The 18,088-nt window shown below is 42.0% G+C and overlaps 1 protein-coding gene across 2 annotated transcripts in view; it reads right to left on the minus strand.

Moving 5' to 3' along the window:
• Ptp69D (Protein tyrosine phosphatase 69D) overlaps positions 1 to 18,088 on the minus strand; it is a 669,136-nt gene that overhangs the window by 232,152 nt on the left and 418,896 nt on the right. For both annotated transcript variants that reach the window (XM_071664992.1, XM_071664991.1), the window contains exon 21: positions 17,320 to 17,490. In XM_071664992.1, coding sequence (XP_071521093.1) covers positions 17,320 to 17,490 — 171 coding nt within the window. The remainder of the gene's footprint in view (positions 1 to 17,319; positions 17,491 to 18,088) is intronic.

Consider the following 18,088-nt stretch of genomic DNA (forward strand, 5'->3'; position numbering starts at 1 on the left):
AAATTCTATTTCAATACCATCCAAACCCGTCGCCTTGCCGGATATGATCTTCCACAAAGCTTTCACTACCTCTTCTTAACCAAACTATTATACCTGACCCTCTCACTTCACATAGCATCCCAACCAAACCACCTTATATCTGCCACTCTATCATAAGACACATTCAACAAACCTTCAAAATACTCGCCCCATCTTCTGTTATTACTTCCCCACTTGCCCCCTTCACTGATGTTCCTATTTGTTCTCTTGTGTTATGCATGTTATTTACCTCCTTCCAAAACATCTTTTTACTCTCCCTAAAATCTAATGATTCTTTCTCATCCCAACTCTCATTTGCCCTCTTTTTCAACCCTTGCACCTTTCTCCTGACCTCCTGCCACTTCCTTTTATAGATCTCCCAGTCATCTGCCCTCCTTCCTTGCAGATATCATTGAAATGCCTCTCTTTTCTCTTTCCCTTACAACTTTACTTCTTCATCTCACCACTCACTACCCTTTCTAATCTGCCCACCTCCCACCTTTCTCATGACACAAACATCTTTTGCACATGCCATCACTGCTTCACTGAGTACATCCCATTCCTCAGTCACTCCCCTCAAGTCATTTGCTCTCACCTTTTGCCATTCTACTTCCTCACACAAGTCTCCCTTCCAAGCTCACTTACCCTCATCACTCTCTTCTCCCCAAAATTCTCTCTTCTTTGAAAACCTCTACAAATCTTCACATATGTGCACATGTGTATATAAGTGTATGAAAGTGGACGATTCTTCCTTCGTCTGTTTTCTAGCCCTACCCTGCTAACGTGGGAAACGGTGATCAAGTATACTAAATATTAATTAATATAATAATATATGTATATATCACAGAGTTGTGCGGAGAAGGGTGGATGTGCTGGAAATGAGATGTTTGAGAACAATATGTGGTGTGAAGTGGTTTCATCGAATAAGTAATGAATGGGTGAGAGATGTGTGGCAATAAAAAGAGTGTGGTTGAGAGAGCAGAAGAAGGTGTTTTGAAATGGTTTGGTCACATGGAGAGAACGAGTGAGGAAAGATTGACAAAGAGGATATATGTGTTAGAGGTGGAGGGAAAGAGACCAAATTGGTGGTGGAAAGATGGAGTGAAAAAGATTTTGAGTGATTGGGGCCTGACCAAGCAGGAGGGTGAAAGGCGTGCAAGGAATAGAGTAAATTGGAACGATGTATACCAGGGTTGATGTGCTGTCAATGGATTGAACCAGGGCATGTGAAGCGTCTGGGGTAAACCATGGAAAGTTCAGTGGGGCCTGGATGTGGAAAGGGAGCTGTGGTTTCGGTGCATTATACATGACAGCTAGAGACTGAGTGTGAACGAATGTGGCCTTTGTTGTCTTTTCCTAGTGCTACCTCGCACACATGCAGGGGGAGGGGGTTGTTATTTCATGTGTGGCGGGGAGGCGACAGGAATGAATAAGGGCAGACAGTATGAATTGTGTACATTTGTATATATGTATATGTCTGTGTGTGTATATATATGTATACGTTGAGATGTATAGGTATGTATATGTGCATGTGTGGACATGTATGTATATAAACGTGTATGTGGGTGGGTTGGGCCATTCTTTCGTCTGTTTCCTTGCGCTACCTCGCTAATGCAGGAGACAGCGACAAAGTATAATTAATAAATAAATCTCATTTCCAGCACATCCACCCTCCTCTGCACAACTCTACCCATAGCCCACGCCTCGCAACCATACAACATTGTTGGAACCACTATTCCTTCAAACATACCCATTTTTGCTTTCCCAGATAATGTTCTCGACTTCCATACATTCTTCAAGGCTCCCACAATTTTCGCCCCCTCCCCCACCCTATGATTCACTTCTGCTTCCATGGTTCCATCCGCAGCCAAATCCACTCCCAGATATCTAAAACACTTCACTTCCTTCAGTTTTTCTCCATTCAAACTTACCTCCCAATTGACTTGACCCTCAACCCTACTGTACCTAATAACCTTGCTCTTATTCACATTTACTCTTAACTTTCTTCTTTCACACACTTTACCAAACTCAGTCACCAGCTTCTGCAGTTTCTCACATGAATCAGCCACCAGTGCTCTATCATCAGTGAACAACAACTGACTCACTTCCCAAGCTCTCTCATCCACAACAGACTGCATACTTGCCCCTCTTTCCGAAACTCTTGCATTCACCTCCCTAACAACCCCATCCATAAACAAATTAAACAACCATGGAGACATCACACACCCCTGCAGCAAACCTACATTCACTGAGAACCAATCACTTTCCTCTCTTCCTACACGTACACATGCCTTACATCCTCAATAAAAACTTTTTGCTGCTTCTAACAACTTGCCTCCTACACCATATATTCTTAATACCTTCCACAGAGCATCTCTATCAAATGCCTTCTCCAGATCCATAAATGCTACATACAAATCCATTTGCTTTTCTAAGTATCTCTCACATACATTCTTCAAAACAAACACCTGATCCACAAATCCTCTACCACTTCTGAAACCACACTGCTCTTCCCCAGTCTGATGCTCTGTACATGCCTTCACCCTCTCAATCAATACTCTCCCATATAATTTACCAGGAATACTCAACAAACATACCTCTGTAATTTGAGCACTCACTCTTATCCCCTTTGCCTTTGTACAATATTATCCCTGAGGCAGAGGAGACATAATTCTATCTTTGCATTACTTGTGTGTTGAAGAAGGTGACTGATGGGGGCAGGGGTGGGGGCCTGGAAACCCTTCCCTTCTTGTATTTCAATTTCTAATAGAGGAAAGAGAAAAAGGAGCCAGGCTGGGAGTGCTCATCCTGCCAAGGGCTCAGTCTGGGGTGTCTAAATGTATGTGTCTGTAACCAAGATGACAAGAGGGGAAAGATAGACAGTATGAGGAAAGAAACCTGGATGATCTGGCTCTTAATAAAAAAAAATCAAGGGTATGGGGGAGGGTTTGTTTGGAAATATCTTTGGAGGAAAATAATGGGTTGGTGAGAGGGCAAGAGCTAAGGAAAGATTAACACTAATCCTGAAGTAGGAGTTGTGAGAATGTGTGATAAAGAGCATGGAAGTAATTCTAAATTGATGTCAGTAAAACTGAAAGCGGATGGCAAGATATGGGTGAGTATTACTGGTGCATATGTTCATGGCCATGAAAGGAGAGATCATGGAAGGCAAGTGTTTTGATGTATGAGGCTGGGATTATCATTGGGTGATCTAAATTCAAAGGTAAGTAATGTGGCAGTTAAGGGTATACATGGAGCACATGGGGTATTCATTGTTATGAATGGAAATGAAGAGCTTGTGGAATTATGTTCTGAAAAAAAAAGGTGATTGGGAATACCTAGTTTAAAAAGAGGGATATAAACACATTTAGGAATCAGAGTAAGACTGATAGTCAGTGGGTATTATAAGATTACATATCCCTGGGGATAGGGGAGAAAGAATACTTCCCACGCATTCCTCACGTGTCGTAGAAGGCGACTAAAGGGGACGGGAGCCGGGGGCTGGAAACCCTCCCCTCCTTGTATTTTAACTTTCTAAAAGGGGAAACAGAAGGAGTCACGCAGGGAGTGCTCATCCTCCTCGAAGGCTCAGATTGGGGTATCTAAATGTGTGTGGATGTAACCAAGATGAGAAAAAAGGAGAGATAGGTAGTATGTTTGAGGAAAGGAACCTGGATGTTTTGGCTCTGAGTGATACGAAACTTAAGGGTAAAGGGAAAGAGTGGTTTGGGAATGTCTTGGGAGTAAAGTCAGGGGTTAGTGAGAGGACAAGAGCAAGGGAAGGAGTAGCACTACTCCTGAAACAGGAGTGGTGGGAGTGTGTAATAGTGTAAAAAAGTAAACTCTAGATTGATATGGGTAAACCTTAAAGTTGATGGAGAGAGATGGGTGATTATTGGTGCATATGTACCTGGGCATGAGAAGAAAGATCATGAGAGGCAAGTGTTTTGAGAGCAGCTGAGTGAGCGTGTTAGTAGTTTTGATGCACGAGACTGGGTTATAGTGATGGGTGATTTGAATGTAAAGGTGAGTTATGTGGTAGTTGAGGGAATAATTGGCGTACATGGGGTGTTCAGTGTTGTAAATGGATAAGGTGAAGAGATTGTAGATTTATGTGCTGAAAAAGGACTGGTGATTGGGAATACCTGGTTTAAAAAGAGAGATATACATAAGTATATGTATGTAAGTTGGAGAGATAGCCAGAGAGCATTATTGGATTTGTGTTAATTGATAGGTGCGCGAAAGAGAGACTTTTGGATGTTAATGTGCTGAGAGGTGCAACTGGAGGGATATCTGATCATTATCTTGTGGAGGCGAAGGTGAAGATTTGTAGAGGTTTTCAGAAAAGAAGAGAGAATGTTGGGGTGAAGAGAGTGGTGAGAGTAAGTGAGCTTGGGAAGGAGACTTGTGTGAGGAAGTACCAGGAGGGACTGAGTACAGAAAGGAAAAAGGTGAGAACAAAGGTGTTTGCTTTGAAGAATGTATGTGAGAAATACTTAGAAAAGCAAATGGATTTGTATGTAGCATTTATGGATCTGGAGAAGGAATATGATAGAGTTGATAGAGATGCTCTGTGGAAGGTATTATGAATATATGGTGTGGGGTAAGTTGTTAGAAGCAGTGAAAAGTTTTTATCAAGGATGTAAAGGTTGTGTACGTGTAGGAAGAGAGGAAAGTGATTGGTTCTCAGTGAATGTTGGTTTGTGGCAGGGGTGTGTGATGTCTTCATGGTTGTTTAATTTGTTTATGGATGGGGTTGTTAGGGAGGTGAATGCAAGAGTTTTGGAAAGAGGGGCAAGTATGCTGTCTGTTGTGGATGAGAGAGCTTGGGAAGTGAGTCAGTTGTTGTTCGCTGATGATACAGCGCTGGTGGCTGATTCAGGTGAGAAACTGCAGAAGCTGGTGACTGAGTTTGGTAAAATGTGTGAAAGAAGAAAGCTGAGAGTAAATGTGAATAAGAGCAAGGTTATTAGGTACAGTAGGGTTGAGGGACGTCAACTGGGAGGAAAGTTTGAATGGAGAAAAACTGGAGGAAGTGAAGTGTTTTAGATATCTGGGAGTGGATCTGGCAGCGGATGGAACCATGGAAGTGGAAGTGAATCATAGGGTGGGGGAAGGGGCGTAAGGTCTGGGAGCGTTGAAAAATGTGTGGAAGTCGAGAACATTATCTCAGAAAGCAAAAATGGGTATGTTTGAAGGAATAGTGGTTCCAACAATGTTACATGGTTGTGAGGCATGGGCTATAGATAGAATTGTGTGGTGGAGGGTGGATGTAATGGAAATGAGATGTTTGAGGACAATATGTGGCATGAGGTGGTTTGATCGAGTAAGTAATAATAGGGTAAGAGAGATGTGTGGTAATAAAAAGTGTGTGGCTCAAAGAGCAGAAGAGGGTGTTTTGAAATGGTTTGGTCACATGGAGAGAATGAGAGAGGAAAGATTGACCAAGAGGATATATGTGTCAGAGGTGGAGGGAACGAGGAGAAGTGGGAGACCAAATTGGAGGTGGAAAGATGGAGTGAAAAAGATTTTGAGTGATCGGGGCCTGAACATGCAGGAGGGTCAAAGGCATGCAAGGAATAGAGTGAATTGGAATGATGTGGTATACCAGGGTCAACGTGCTGTCAATGGATTAAACCAGGGCGTGTGAAGAGTCAGGGGTAAACCATGGAAAGCTCTGTGGGGCCTGGATGTGGAAAGGGAGCTGCGGTTTCAGTGCATTATACATGACAACTAGAGACTGAGTGTGAACGAATGTGGCCTTTGTTGTCTTTTCCTAGCACTACCTCGCGCACATGCGGGGGGAGGGGGTTGTTATTTCATGTGTGGCGGGGTGGTAATGGGAATTAATAAAGGCAGACAGTATGAATTATATACATGTGTATATATGTATATGTCTGTGCGTGTGCATAAATATGTATACGATGAGATGTATAGGTATGTATATTTGCGTGTGTGGACGTGTATGTATATACATGTGTATGTGGGTGGGTTGGGCCATTCTTTCGTTTGTTTCTCTGTGCTACCTCGCTAACGTGGGAGACAGTGACAAAGCAAAATATCAACTGATAGTTGTGTAAAAAGAGAGACATTTGCATGCAAATGTGCAGAGACGGGCAGCTGGTTGGATGTCTGATCACTATCTTGTGGAGGCGTAGGTGAAGATATGTAGTTTTCGAATAAGAGGAAAAAGTGTTAGGGAGAAAAAGTGGTGAGAGACTGAGCATAAAATGGTGAGAGTAAATGAAGCAAGGAGAGTAGGTGAGAAATGGGGGTTATTTGGGAAGGCAGTGATGGCAAGTGCAAGAAATGGATGTACCATGCGAAAGGTGGGAGGTGGCAGATTAGAAAGAGTAGTGAGTGGTGGGATGAAGAAGTAAAGTTGCTAGTGAAAGAGAAAAGAGAGGCATTTGGGCGGTACTTACAGGAAGGGAGCACAAATGATAAGGAGATTTATAAAAGAAAGCGGCAGGAGGTCAAGAGGAAAGTACAGGGGTTGAAAAAGAGGGCAAATGAGAGTTAGGGTGAGCAAATATTAAACTTCAGGGAAAATAAAAATATTTTGGAAGGAGGAAAATAATGTGCGAAAGTCAAGAGAACACGCAGGACCAAATGTGAAGGGGGAAAAAAGGGGAAGTGAGGACGAGATGGAGAGAGCATTTTGATGCATTGTTAAATGTGTTTGATGGTAGAGTGGTAGATGTAGGGTGTTTGGGCTGGAGTGGTATATGAAGTGAGAGTGTTACTGAGAGTGGTTTGGTGAAGAGAGGAGGTAGTGAAAGCCTTGCTGAAGATAAAATGCAGCAAGGCTGCTGGAGTGGATGGTATTACTGTTAAATTAACTAAGAAAGGGGGTGACTAGGTTGTTGATTGGTAGGTAAGGCCATTCAATATATGGATGAATCATGATGAGGTGCCTGAGGATTGGCAAAATGCATGTATAGTACCACTGTGTAAAGGCAAATGTAATAAAAGTGAGTGTTCAAACTGAAGAGGTACAAGTTTGTTGGATATACTGGTAAGTTGTGTGGGTGGGTACTGATTGCAAGGGTGAAGGCATGTACAGAGCATCACACTGATGAGAAGTAGACCACATGTGGTTTCAGTGGTGGTAGAGGATGTGTGAATCAGATGTTTGCTTTAATTACCATGTGAAAGAATCATTTAGAGAAACAGATGGATTTGTATGTGGCATTTATGGATCTGGAAAAGATTTAGGGTAGATGGAGACACTTTGTGGAAGGTCTTAAAATATATCATGTGGTGGTACACAGCTGGAAGCAGTGAGAAGTTTATATCAAGGACGTCTGGCTTGTGTAAGAGTAGGAAAAATTGATAGTTAATGGTCCCAGTAGAAGGTTGATCTGCAGCAGGGGTGTGTGATATCACCATGATTGTTTAGTTTGTTGATGGATGGGGTGGTGAGGGAGGTAAAGTCCTTTCTTGGAGAGGGGCGAGTATGCACTTTGTGGGGGATGAAAGGGCCTGGGAAGTGAGTCAGTTAATGTTTGTCGATGATACAGCACTGGTGGCAGATTTGAGTGAGAAACAGTAGAAGTTGGACTGAGTTTGGAAGAGTGTGTGAAAGGAGAAAGTTGACAGTAAATATGAATAAAAGCAAAATTATTTGGTTATGCAGAGTCAAGGGACAAATTAGTTGGGGTGCAACTCTGAAAGAAGAAAAATCGCAGGAAGTGAAGTGTTTTAGATATATGTGTGTGGACATGGCAGCAAACAGAACCATGGAAGTGGAAGTGAGTCACAGAGTAGAAGGTGAGGTTCTGGGAGCACTGAAGAATGTATGGAAAGAAAGTATGTTACCTGGGAGGGCAAAAATGGGTATGTATGAAGGAATAGCTGTCCCAACTATGTTATTCGGATGTGAAATGGCCTATATATAGGATTGTGCAGAGGAAGGAGGGTGTGTTGGAAAAGACACGTTTGAGGACAATATGTAGTGTCAATATGTGGTTTGATCCAATAAGTAATGAAAGGGTAAGAGGGATGTGGGGTAATAAAAAGAGTGTGGGTGAGAGAGCAGAAGAGGATGTGCTAAAATGGTTAGGACATATGAAGAGAATGAGTGACGAAAGTTTGACAAAGAGGATATGTGTGTCAATGGTGGCGGGAACAAGGAGAATGGGGAGACCAAATTTAAGATAGAAGGATGGAGTGAAAAATATTTTGAGTAATCGGGGCCAGAACATACAGGAAGGTTAAACTTATGCATGGGAAAAAGAGAATTGAAGCAGTGTGGTGTAATGGGGTCCATGTGATGTCAATGGACTGAGCCAGGGAACATGAAACATCCAGGGTAAACCATGGAAAGTTCCATGGGGCTTGGATGAGGTTAGGGAGCTGTGGTTTTGGAGCATTACAAATGACTGCTAGAGAATGGATGTAGGCTGATGTGGTCTTTCTTCTTCTGGATATTCAGAGGCAGTATGTTCCTAATCCATCTCATAGAACTGGAAATAGAGTGATGATGACAAAATAAGAGCAATGAAGAGAGAGAACCAAGTTCCCTTAGACTTGCAAAGTAACAAGTTTCTGCAAGTGTAACCCTAGAAGCTTGGAGGAGGCAATACTGGAAGTGCAGGACTTCAAGTACACTTACGCCTTGGCTAGAAGAATATTTTGACAGAGGCTCAAGAAATTGCAGAAGCCATACTGATGATCAGGGAGACAAATATGATTTTCGAGGAGTCTCAAGAGTTGAAGAAGATTCAAAGACTTCGGATATGGTGGCTGTCAAAGCAATAGGATGATAGTTAGAGGGGTCAGAACAGTTACCTTTCTCAGGGACAGGATGCATCAATGCACACTTCTTGGAGGAAGTTTTATTTTTCATACAGAAACAGAACAGATGAGCAAGAACAGATGCAAGTTCAGAGGCAAGCTCTTTCAAGACACGGGGATGGGTGCCATCAGGACCATCATCCTTGCTTGTGTCCAGAGAGAGAAGCACTTTACAGACAATCCAAAAAGAGATTACGGGTAGGGGCATAGGATTAGTAAGAGCAGAATCAGGGGGTGAAGAAATGTTAGAGTCATCCAAGGTGGAGTTTGAGGGGAAATGGGAACCAAAGAGAGTTGATCTGTTCATGTCAGACAGATACAGTACCATCAGAACAGAAAAGTGGTGTTTAGGTAGAGCCTCAGAAGAAGTTAGGGACATGCTTCACTAAAGAACTGAAAGACCTATTGGTGGATGACAAGAAGATATTGTCTGATGGGGACAGAAGCATTTGCACATAAGAGACAGTAATTTATCGAAGAAAAGTCAGAAAAGAAGTTATGTTAATAGTTATTCCAATTAGCTTTGTTGAAGTGCCAGAATTCATGCTTAGAGGGGGCTGCTAGAGGGGGAGGTGCTGTTAGAATAGATACATTTATGAGAATGTCTGGGGTAAACCATGGAAAGTTCTGTGGGGCCTGGTTGTGGAAAGGGAGCTGTGGTTTCGGTGCATTATTACATGACAGCTAGAGACTGAGTGTGAACGAATGGGGCCTTTGTTGTTTTTTCCCAGTGCTACCTCACACACATGAGGTAGTTGTTATTCCATGTGTGGCGAGGTGGCGATGGGAATAAATAAAGGCAGACAGTGTGAATTATGTAAATGTGTATATATATATATGTCTGTGTGTGTATATATATGTGTACATTGAGATGTATAGGTATGTATATTTGCGTGTGTGGTGTGTATGTATATACATGTGTATGTGGGTGGGTTGGGCCATTCTTTCGTCTGTTTCCTTGCGCTACCTCGCTAACGTGTGAGACAATGACAAAGCAAAATAAAATAAATAATAATAATAAATAAATATGAGAATGGGATCTGATGAAACAACTGGGGGCGAGATTGTGTACCACAGTCGTACGGCTAAAGGTGAAAAACAGATCCAGAATATTAGGAGAGTAGTCAAAGTGGTAAGGAATATGGGTAGGGTGAGAGACAATTTGCTCAAATCATTGAGAATAGAGAATGTGAGGGTTCCTATCCCTCCACCATCCGTAGGGCAAGAATTCAACCATTCTCCATGGTGGACGTGAAATTCCCTAGGTAGAGGATCTCGACTTGCAGGTGAGAGGATGTCACAGTCACATAACAGTAGTTTTCATAGTCGAAGAAAGATATAAATTTGTAGAATTAGGAGACATAACATCAAAGTTTGGGGAATCAAAGTCCCTGCGGCATGCAACGTGTGTTAATGTTGGAATAAGCACAAACACCAACTTTGAACCGGAGTCATGACTGGAGATTATAGTTGGGATAAGGGAGAAAGAATACTTCCCACACATTCCTCGCGTGTCGTAGAAGGAGACAAAAGGGGACGGGAGCCGGGGGCTGGAAACCCTCCTCTCCTTGTATTTTAACTTTCTAAAAGGGGAAACAGAAGAAGTAGTCAAGCGGGGAGTGCTCATCCTCCTCGAAGGCTCAAATTGGGGTGTCTAAATGTGCATGGATGTAACCAAGATGAGAAAAAAGGAGACAGAGGTAGTATGTTTGAGGAAAGGAACCTGGATGTTTTGGCTCTCAGTGTAACGAAGCTCAAGGGTAAAGGGGAAGAGTGGTTTGGAAATGTCTTGGGAGTAAAGTCAGGGGTTAGTAAGAGGACATGAGCAAGGGAAGGAGTAGCACTACTCCTGAAACAGGAGTGGTGGGAGTATGTGATAGAGTGTAAGAAAGTAAACTCTAGATTGATATGGGTAAAACTGAAAGTGGATGGAGAGAGATGGGTGACTATTGGTGCATATGCACCTAGGCATGAGACGAAAGATCATGAGAGGCAAGTATTTTGGGAGCAGCTGAGTGAGTGTGTTAGTAGTTTTGATGCACGGCACTGGGTTATAGTGATGGGTAATTTGAATGCAAAGGTGAGTAATGTGGCAGTTGAGGGAATAATTGGTGTACATGGGGTGTTCAGGGTTGTAAAGGGAAATGGTGAAGAGCTTGTAGATTTATGTGCTGAAAAAGGACAGGTGACTGGGAATACCTGGTTTAAAAAGAGAGATATACATAAGTATAAGTATGTAAGTATGAGAGATGGTCAGAGAGCATTATTGGATTGTGTGTTAATTGACAGGCATGCAAAAGAGAGACTTTTGGATGTTAATGTGTTGAGAGGTGCAACTGGAGGGATGTCTGATCATTATCTTGTGGAGGCGAAGGTGAAGATTTGTAAAGGTTTTCAGAAAAGAAAAGAGAATGTTGGGGTGAAGAGAGTGGTGAGAGTAAGTGAGCTTGGGAAGGAGACTTGTGTGAGGAAGTACCAGGAGAGACTGAGTACAGAATGGAAAAAGGTGAGAACAAAGGACGTAAGGGGAGTGGGGGAGGAATGGGATGTATTTAGGGAAGCAGTGATGGCTTGCACAAAAGATGCTAGTGGCATGAGATGTGTGGGAGATGGGCAGATTAGAAAAAGTAGTGAGTGGTGGGATGAAGAAGTAAGATTAATAGTGAAAGAGAAGAGAGAGGCATTTGGATGATTTTTGCAGGGAAATAATGCAAATGACTGGGAGATGTATAAAAGAAAGAGGCAGGAGGTCAAGAGAAGGATGCAAGAGGTGAAAAAGAGGGCAAATGAGAGTTGGGGTGAGAGAGTATCATTGGATTTTAGGGAGAATAAAAAGATGTTTTGGAAGGAGGTAAATAAAGTGCATAAGACAAGGGAACAAATGGGAACATCAGTGAAGGGGGCAAATGGGGAGATGGTAACAAGTAGTGATGATGTGAAGAGATGGAGTGAGTATTTTGAAGGTGTGTTGAATGTGTTTGATGATAGAGTGGCAGATATGGGGTGTTTTGGTCGAGGTGGTGTGCGAAGTGAGAGGGTTAGGGAGAATGATTTGGTAAACAGAGAAGAGGTAGTAAAAGCTTTGCGGAAGACAAAAGCCGGCAAGGCAGTGGGTTTGGATGGTATTGCAGTGGAATTTATTAAAAAAGGGGGTGACTGTATTGTTGACTGGTTGGTAAGGTTATTTAATGTATATATGACTCATGGTGAGGTGCCTGAAGATTGGCGGAATGCTTTCATAGTGCCACTCTACAAAGGCAAAGGGGATAAAAGTGAGTGCTTAAATTACAGAGGTATAAGTTTGTTGAGAGAGAGAGTATCATTAAATTTTAGGGAGAATAAAAAGATGTTCTGGAAGGAGGTAAATAAAGTGCGTAAGACAAGGGAGCAAATGGGCACTTCAGTGAAGGGCGCAAATGGGGAGGTGATAACAAGTAGTGGTGATATGAGAAGGAGATGGAGCGAGTATTTTGAAGGTTTGTTGAATGTGTTTGATGATAGAGTGGCAGATATAGGGTGTTTTGGTCAAGGTGGTGTGCAAAGTGAGAGGGTTAGGGAAAATGATTTGGTAAACAGAGAAGAGGTAGTAAAAGCTTTGCGGAAGATGAAAGCCGGCAAGGCAGCAGGTTTGGATGGTATTGCAGTGGAATTTATTAAAAAAGGGGATGACTGTATTATTGACTGGTTGGTAAGGTTATTTAATGTATGTATGACTCATGGTGAGGTGCCTGAGGATTGGCGGAATGCGTGCATAGTGCCATTGTACAAAGGCAAAGGGGATAAGAGTGAGTGCTCAAATTACAGAGGTATAAGTTTGTTGAGTATTCCTGGCAAATTGTATGGGAGGGTATTGATTGAGAGGGTGAAGGCATGTACAGAGCATCAGATTGGGGAAGAGCAGTGTGGTTTCAGAAGTGGTAGAGGATGTGTGGATCAGGTGTTTGCTTTGAAGAATGTATGTGAGAAATACTTAGAAAAGCAAATGGATTTGTATGTAGCATTTATGGATCTGGAGAAGGCATATGATAGAGTTGATAGAGATGCTCTGTGGAAGGTATTAAGAATATATGGTGTGGGAGGCAAGTTGTTAGAAGCAGTGAAAAGTTTTTATCGAGGATGTAATGCATGTGTACGTGTAGGAAGAGAGGAAAGTGATTGGTTCTCAGTGAATGTAGGTCTGCGGCAGGGGTGTGTGATGTCTCCATGGTTGTTTAATTTGTTTATGGATGGGGTTGTTAGGGAGGTGAATGCAAGAGTTTTGGAAAGAGGGGCAAGGATGAAGTCTGTTGGGGATGAGAGAGCTTGGGAAGTGAGTCAGTTGTTGTTCGCCGATGATACAGCGCTGGTGGCTGATTCATGTGAGAAACTGCAGAAGCTGGTGACTGAGTTTGGTAAAGTGTGTGAAAGAAGAAAGTTAAGAGTAAATGTGAATAAGAGCAAGGTTATTAGGTACAGTAGGGTTGAGGGTCAAGTCAATTGGGAGGTGAGTTTGAATGGAGAAAAACTGGAGGAAGTGAAGTGTTTTAGATATCTGGGAGTGGATCTGGCAGCGGATGGAAACATGAAAGTGGAAGTGGATCATAGGGTGGGGGAGGGGGCGAAAATTCTGGGAGCCTTGAAGAATGTGTGGAAGTCGAGAACATTATCTCGGAAAGCAAAAATGGGTATGTTTGAAGGAATAGTGGTTCCAACAATGTTGTATGGTTGCAAGGCGTGGACTATGGATATAGTTGTGCGCAGGAGGATGGATGTGCTGGAAATGAGATGTTTGAGGACAATGTGTGGTGTGAGGTGGTTTGATCGAGTAAGTAACGTAAGGGTAAGAGAGATGTGTGGAAATAAAAAGAGCGTGGTTGAGAGAGCAGAAGAGGGTGTTTTGAAATGGTTTGGTCACATGGAGAGAATGAGTGAGGAAAGATTGACCAAGAGGATATATGTGTCGGAGGTGGAGGGAACGAGGAGAAGAGGGAGACCAAATTGGAGGTGGAAAGATGGAGTGAAAAAGATTTTGTGTGATCGGGGCCTGAACATGCAGGAGGGTGAATGGAGGGCAAGGAATAGAGTGAATTGGAGCAATGTGGTATACCGGGGTTGACGTGCTGTCAGTGGATTGAATCAAGGCATGTGAAGCGTCTGGGGTAAACCATGGAAAGTTGTGTAGGTATGTATATTTGCATGTGTGGACGTTTGTACATACATGTGTATGGGGGTGGGTTGGGCCATTTCTTTCGTCTGTTTCCTTGCACTACCTCACAAACGCGGGAGACAAAAAAAAATAGAAAAAAAAAAAAGCTTGTTGAGTATTCCTGAGAAATTATATGGGAGGGTATTGATTGAGAGGGTGAAGGCATGTACAGAGCATGTGATTGGAGAAGAGCAGTGTGGATTCAGAAGTGGTAGAGGATGTGTGGATCAGGTGTTTGCTTTGAAGAATGTATGTGAGAAATACTTAGAAAAGCAAATGGATTTGTATGCAGCATTTATGGATCTGGAGAAGGCATATGACAGAGTTGATAGAGATGCTCAGTGGAAGGTGTTAAGAATATATGGTGTGGGAGGCAAGTTGTTAGAAGCAGTGAAAAGTTTTCATCCAGGACGTAAGGCATGTGTACGTGTTGGAAGAGAGGAAAGTTACTGGTTCTCAGTGAATATTGGTTTGCGGCAGGGGTGTGTGATGTCTCCATGGTTGTTTGATTGAATGAGTTTGAATAAAATGTGTGAAAGAAGAAAGCTGAGAGTAAATGTGAATAAGAGCAAGGGTATTAGGTACAGTAGGGTTGAGGGCCAAGTCAATTGGGAGGTAAGTTTGAATGGAGAAAAACTGGAGGAAGTGAAATGTTTTAGATATCTGGGAGTGGATTTGGCAGCGGATGGAACCATGGAAGTGGAAGCGAATCATAGGGTGGGGGAGGGGGCGAAAGTTCTGGGAGCATTGAAAAATGTGTGGAAGTCGAGAACATTATCTTTGAAAGCAAAAATGGGTATGTTTGAAGGAATAGTGGTTCCAACAATGTTATATGGTTGAGAGGCAGGACCATAGATAGAGTTGTGAGGAGGAGGGTGGAGGTGCTAGAAATGAGATGTTTGAGGACAAAATGTGGTGTGAGGTGGTTTGATCAAGTAAGTAATGAAAGGTTGAGAGAGATGTGTGGTAACAAAAAAGTGTGGTTGAGAGAGCAGAAGAGGGTGTTTTGAAATGGTTTGGCCACATGGAGAGAATGAGTGAGGAAAGACTGACAAAGAGGATATATGTGTCAGAGGTGGAGGGAACCAGGAGAAGTGGGAGACATAATTGGAGGTGGAAAGATGGAGTGAAAAAGATTTTGAGTGATAGGGGCCTGAACATGCAGGAGGGTGAAAGATGCGCAAGGAACAGAGTGAATTGGAACGATGTGGTATACCGGGGTCGATGTGCTGTCAATGGATTGAACCAGGGAATGTGATGCGTCTTGAGTAAACAATGGAAAGATTTGTGGGGCCTGGATGTGGAAAGGGAGCTGTGGTTTCGGTGCATTATACATGACAGCTAGAGACTGAGTGTGAAAGAATGTGGCCTTTGCTGTCTTTTCCTAATGCTACCTCGCGCACATGTGGGGGGAGTTGTCATTTTCATGTGTGGTAGGGTGGCAACAGAAATGAATAAGGACAGACAGTATGAATATAAATCCCTGGGGATAGGGGAGAAAGAATACTTCCCACGTATTCCCTGCGTGTCGTAGAAGGCGACTAAAAGGGGAGGGAGCGGGGGGCTGGAAATCCTCCCCTCTCGTTTTTTTTTTTAGTTTTCCAAAAGAAGGAACAGAGAATTGGGCCAGGTGAGGGTATTCCCTCAAGGCCCAGTCCTCTGTTCTTAACGCTACCTCGCTAATGCGGGAAATGGCGAATAGTTTGAAAGAAAAAAAAAAGAAAAAGTATGAATTATGTACATGTGTATACATGTAGATGTCTGTGTGTGTATATATATGTCTATGTTGAGATCTACAGGTATGTATATGTGCGTGTGTGGATGTGTATGTATATACATGTTTATGTGGGTGAATTGGGCCACTCTCTCAATTGTTTCCTTGCGCTACCTCGCTAATGAGGGAGACAACGACAAAGTATAAGAATAATAATATGAAAAAGGGACTAGAGAGCACTAAATTAGACAGCTGTGTCTCAGAGAAAAGTAAGTATTAGGAGAGGTACTAAACAGATGATGTTCAATGGAGGAGAGGTTCCTAGAGAGAACACTAATGTTGGTATAATGAAGAGAAAAAGAGGAAATCTAACAGAGAGGGAAATGACGTGGGAGGGGTCAGTACTACTGCTGCCACAGCCTTCCCTCTCATCGACAAGAGAGGCTGAAACCTTAAAATTCTAAGCACCCAATGATGCTGGAGATTAGGGGCCATTCAGCTGTCTACATGGAGTCTGTGTTGTGACCATCTTCACTTACTTAGCATGTTATATGTTTTTGTAATACCTATAATATTTCTTACTCTGTGACAGTTAACATAAAACAAAAAATATGAATTAACTGCAGATAATATTCACATAACTTTTCCTTACCTCTCATTCACACACACTTACATCTGTGTACGATGACATACCTCTTTATGCCACACAGCATATGTATATCCACAACACATTGTCCTTCAGAGTTTCAAATGTATTATCTGGCTTCTATTTGTAAATCTTAAAACAATTATCAACAGTCTCACAAGCATATATATCATGTGCTATGATGGAATGGGTATGTTCTAAAAGTACAGATAAATATAGATTCATACCTTCCTACCATATTTGTTAAAAGTAGCTACTCCAACAACTTCCATACAAATGATACTTGTTCAATGATCAACAATGGCAGGCAATAGCAATTTTCTTCTCGTGAATCTAAGTGCATTTTATCATTATAAAGCCCCAGGACCCCTCTAAAAAATTCCAGGGGCTGCCACAGCCCTAAGGCTGCACTAAGCTAGAGGGAAGAGATAGGAAGGATGAGTTCTTCTGAAATGTACTATGTTTCCTCAGATGATGATTAAGCCTCACAAATGATACTTCTTCACCCGCAGTGTAACTTGAGCAGGTGGAGTCAAGTGATACCCTTGAATGCAAACATCTACTGTTATATCTTCTATGTTTTCAATACAATTTTAAAACTATCAACACCTCTGAACACTTCTGGGGAGAGAAAGTCACGAAGTGTACTCTTTGCATGCTTATGAAAATGCAAATAACTGTGAACAGCCCCTTCACATAAGTGTTTTGGGGTATATTTTACTCAAATTTTGGCTGGACTGGAATATAACATATTCTTCCATACAGAACTAAAACAATTCATTATGAGCCATTCTAATAGACTCCTTGGAATGTAACCTCATACCTAAATGAAAAAAACTGTATTTACTAAATAATTATGAACCTGGATGGGAATGCAGACTAGCAATACAAGAATCTTAATAAACCTGAGTAAAACTAACACAAAATTTTGTAGATATTAAAACCAGCAGTACTTACAGTAACAAACGAGGCATTAATATATGTAGAAGATGGTCTAGTGGAGAGGGGTGCTAAAATGACACGATTGGAGTCATAAGGTAATACAAAGTCATAGCGATTTTTAGGCTTGTTCTCTTCACTTGTGGCAATAGCAAAGGATTTTCTGTCCTCAACTACTTTACCTAAACGCTGCAAGGAAGGAATATTTATATTAGTTACCCCATATACATATATTCTCTTAGCATTCTGAATACACAAAAGATATGAAATCAAATTAATAACCCAGACATCTAGTTCAGCAATCATATCTGCCTACTGTGGCTAACAATGCAAGCTTTTCTATTTGTCAGAAATTTTGTCACAAAAAAAAGAATTATGGGTTTGTAAAAAGGATATGTATTATCAATTTTCTTGCTAAATCAGGTGATGAGGGAGGTACATGCAAGGGTCTTAGAGCAACGGATAGGTTATGGTATGCAGGGAGTGAAGGGGTATGGGATGTGAATCAGGTGCTGTTTACAGACTTAGGTGGCAAACTTCAAAGAGAAATTCTAGAAGCTGTTGACAAAGTCTATGAGTGTATGTGAAAGGACAAAGTTGAGATTATATGTAAAAAAAAAACAAAAAGAAGAAAAAAAAAGGAAACATACGGAGGTGAAGCACGGGCATAAGATATGATGGTCTGTGTGTAAATCTCATCTTACGATAGACATTCACCCTTTTCAGGGAACCTTCTCACATGAAACAAGGCCATTATTCCCTTTCTCCTATAAAAATTGCAACACAG

This window comes from Panulirus ornatus, chromosome 9 (genome assembly GCF_036320965.1).
Source record: "Panulirus ornatus isolate Po-2019 chromosome 9, ASM3632096v1, whole genome shotgun sequence".
In the NCBI taxonomy this organism is placed as follows: Eukaryota; Metazoa; Arthropoda; class Malacostraca; order Decapoda; family Palinuridae; genus Panulirus; species Panulirus ornatus.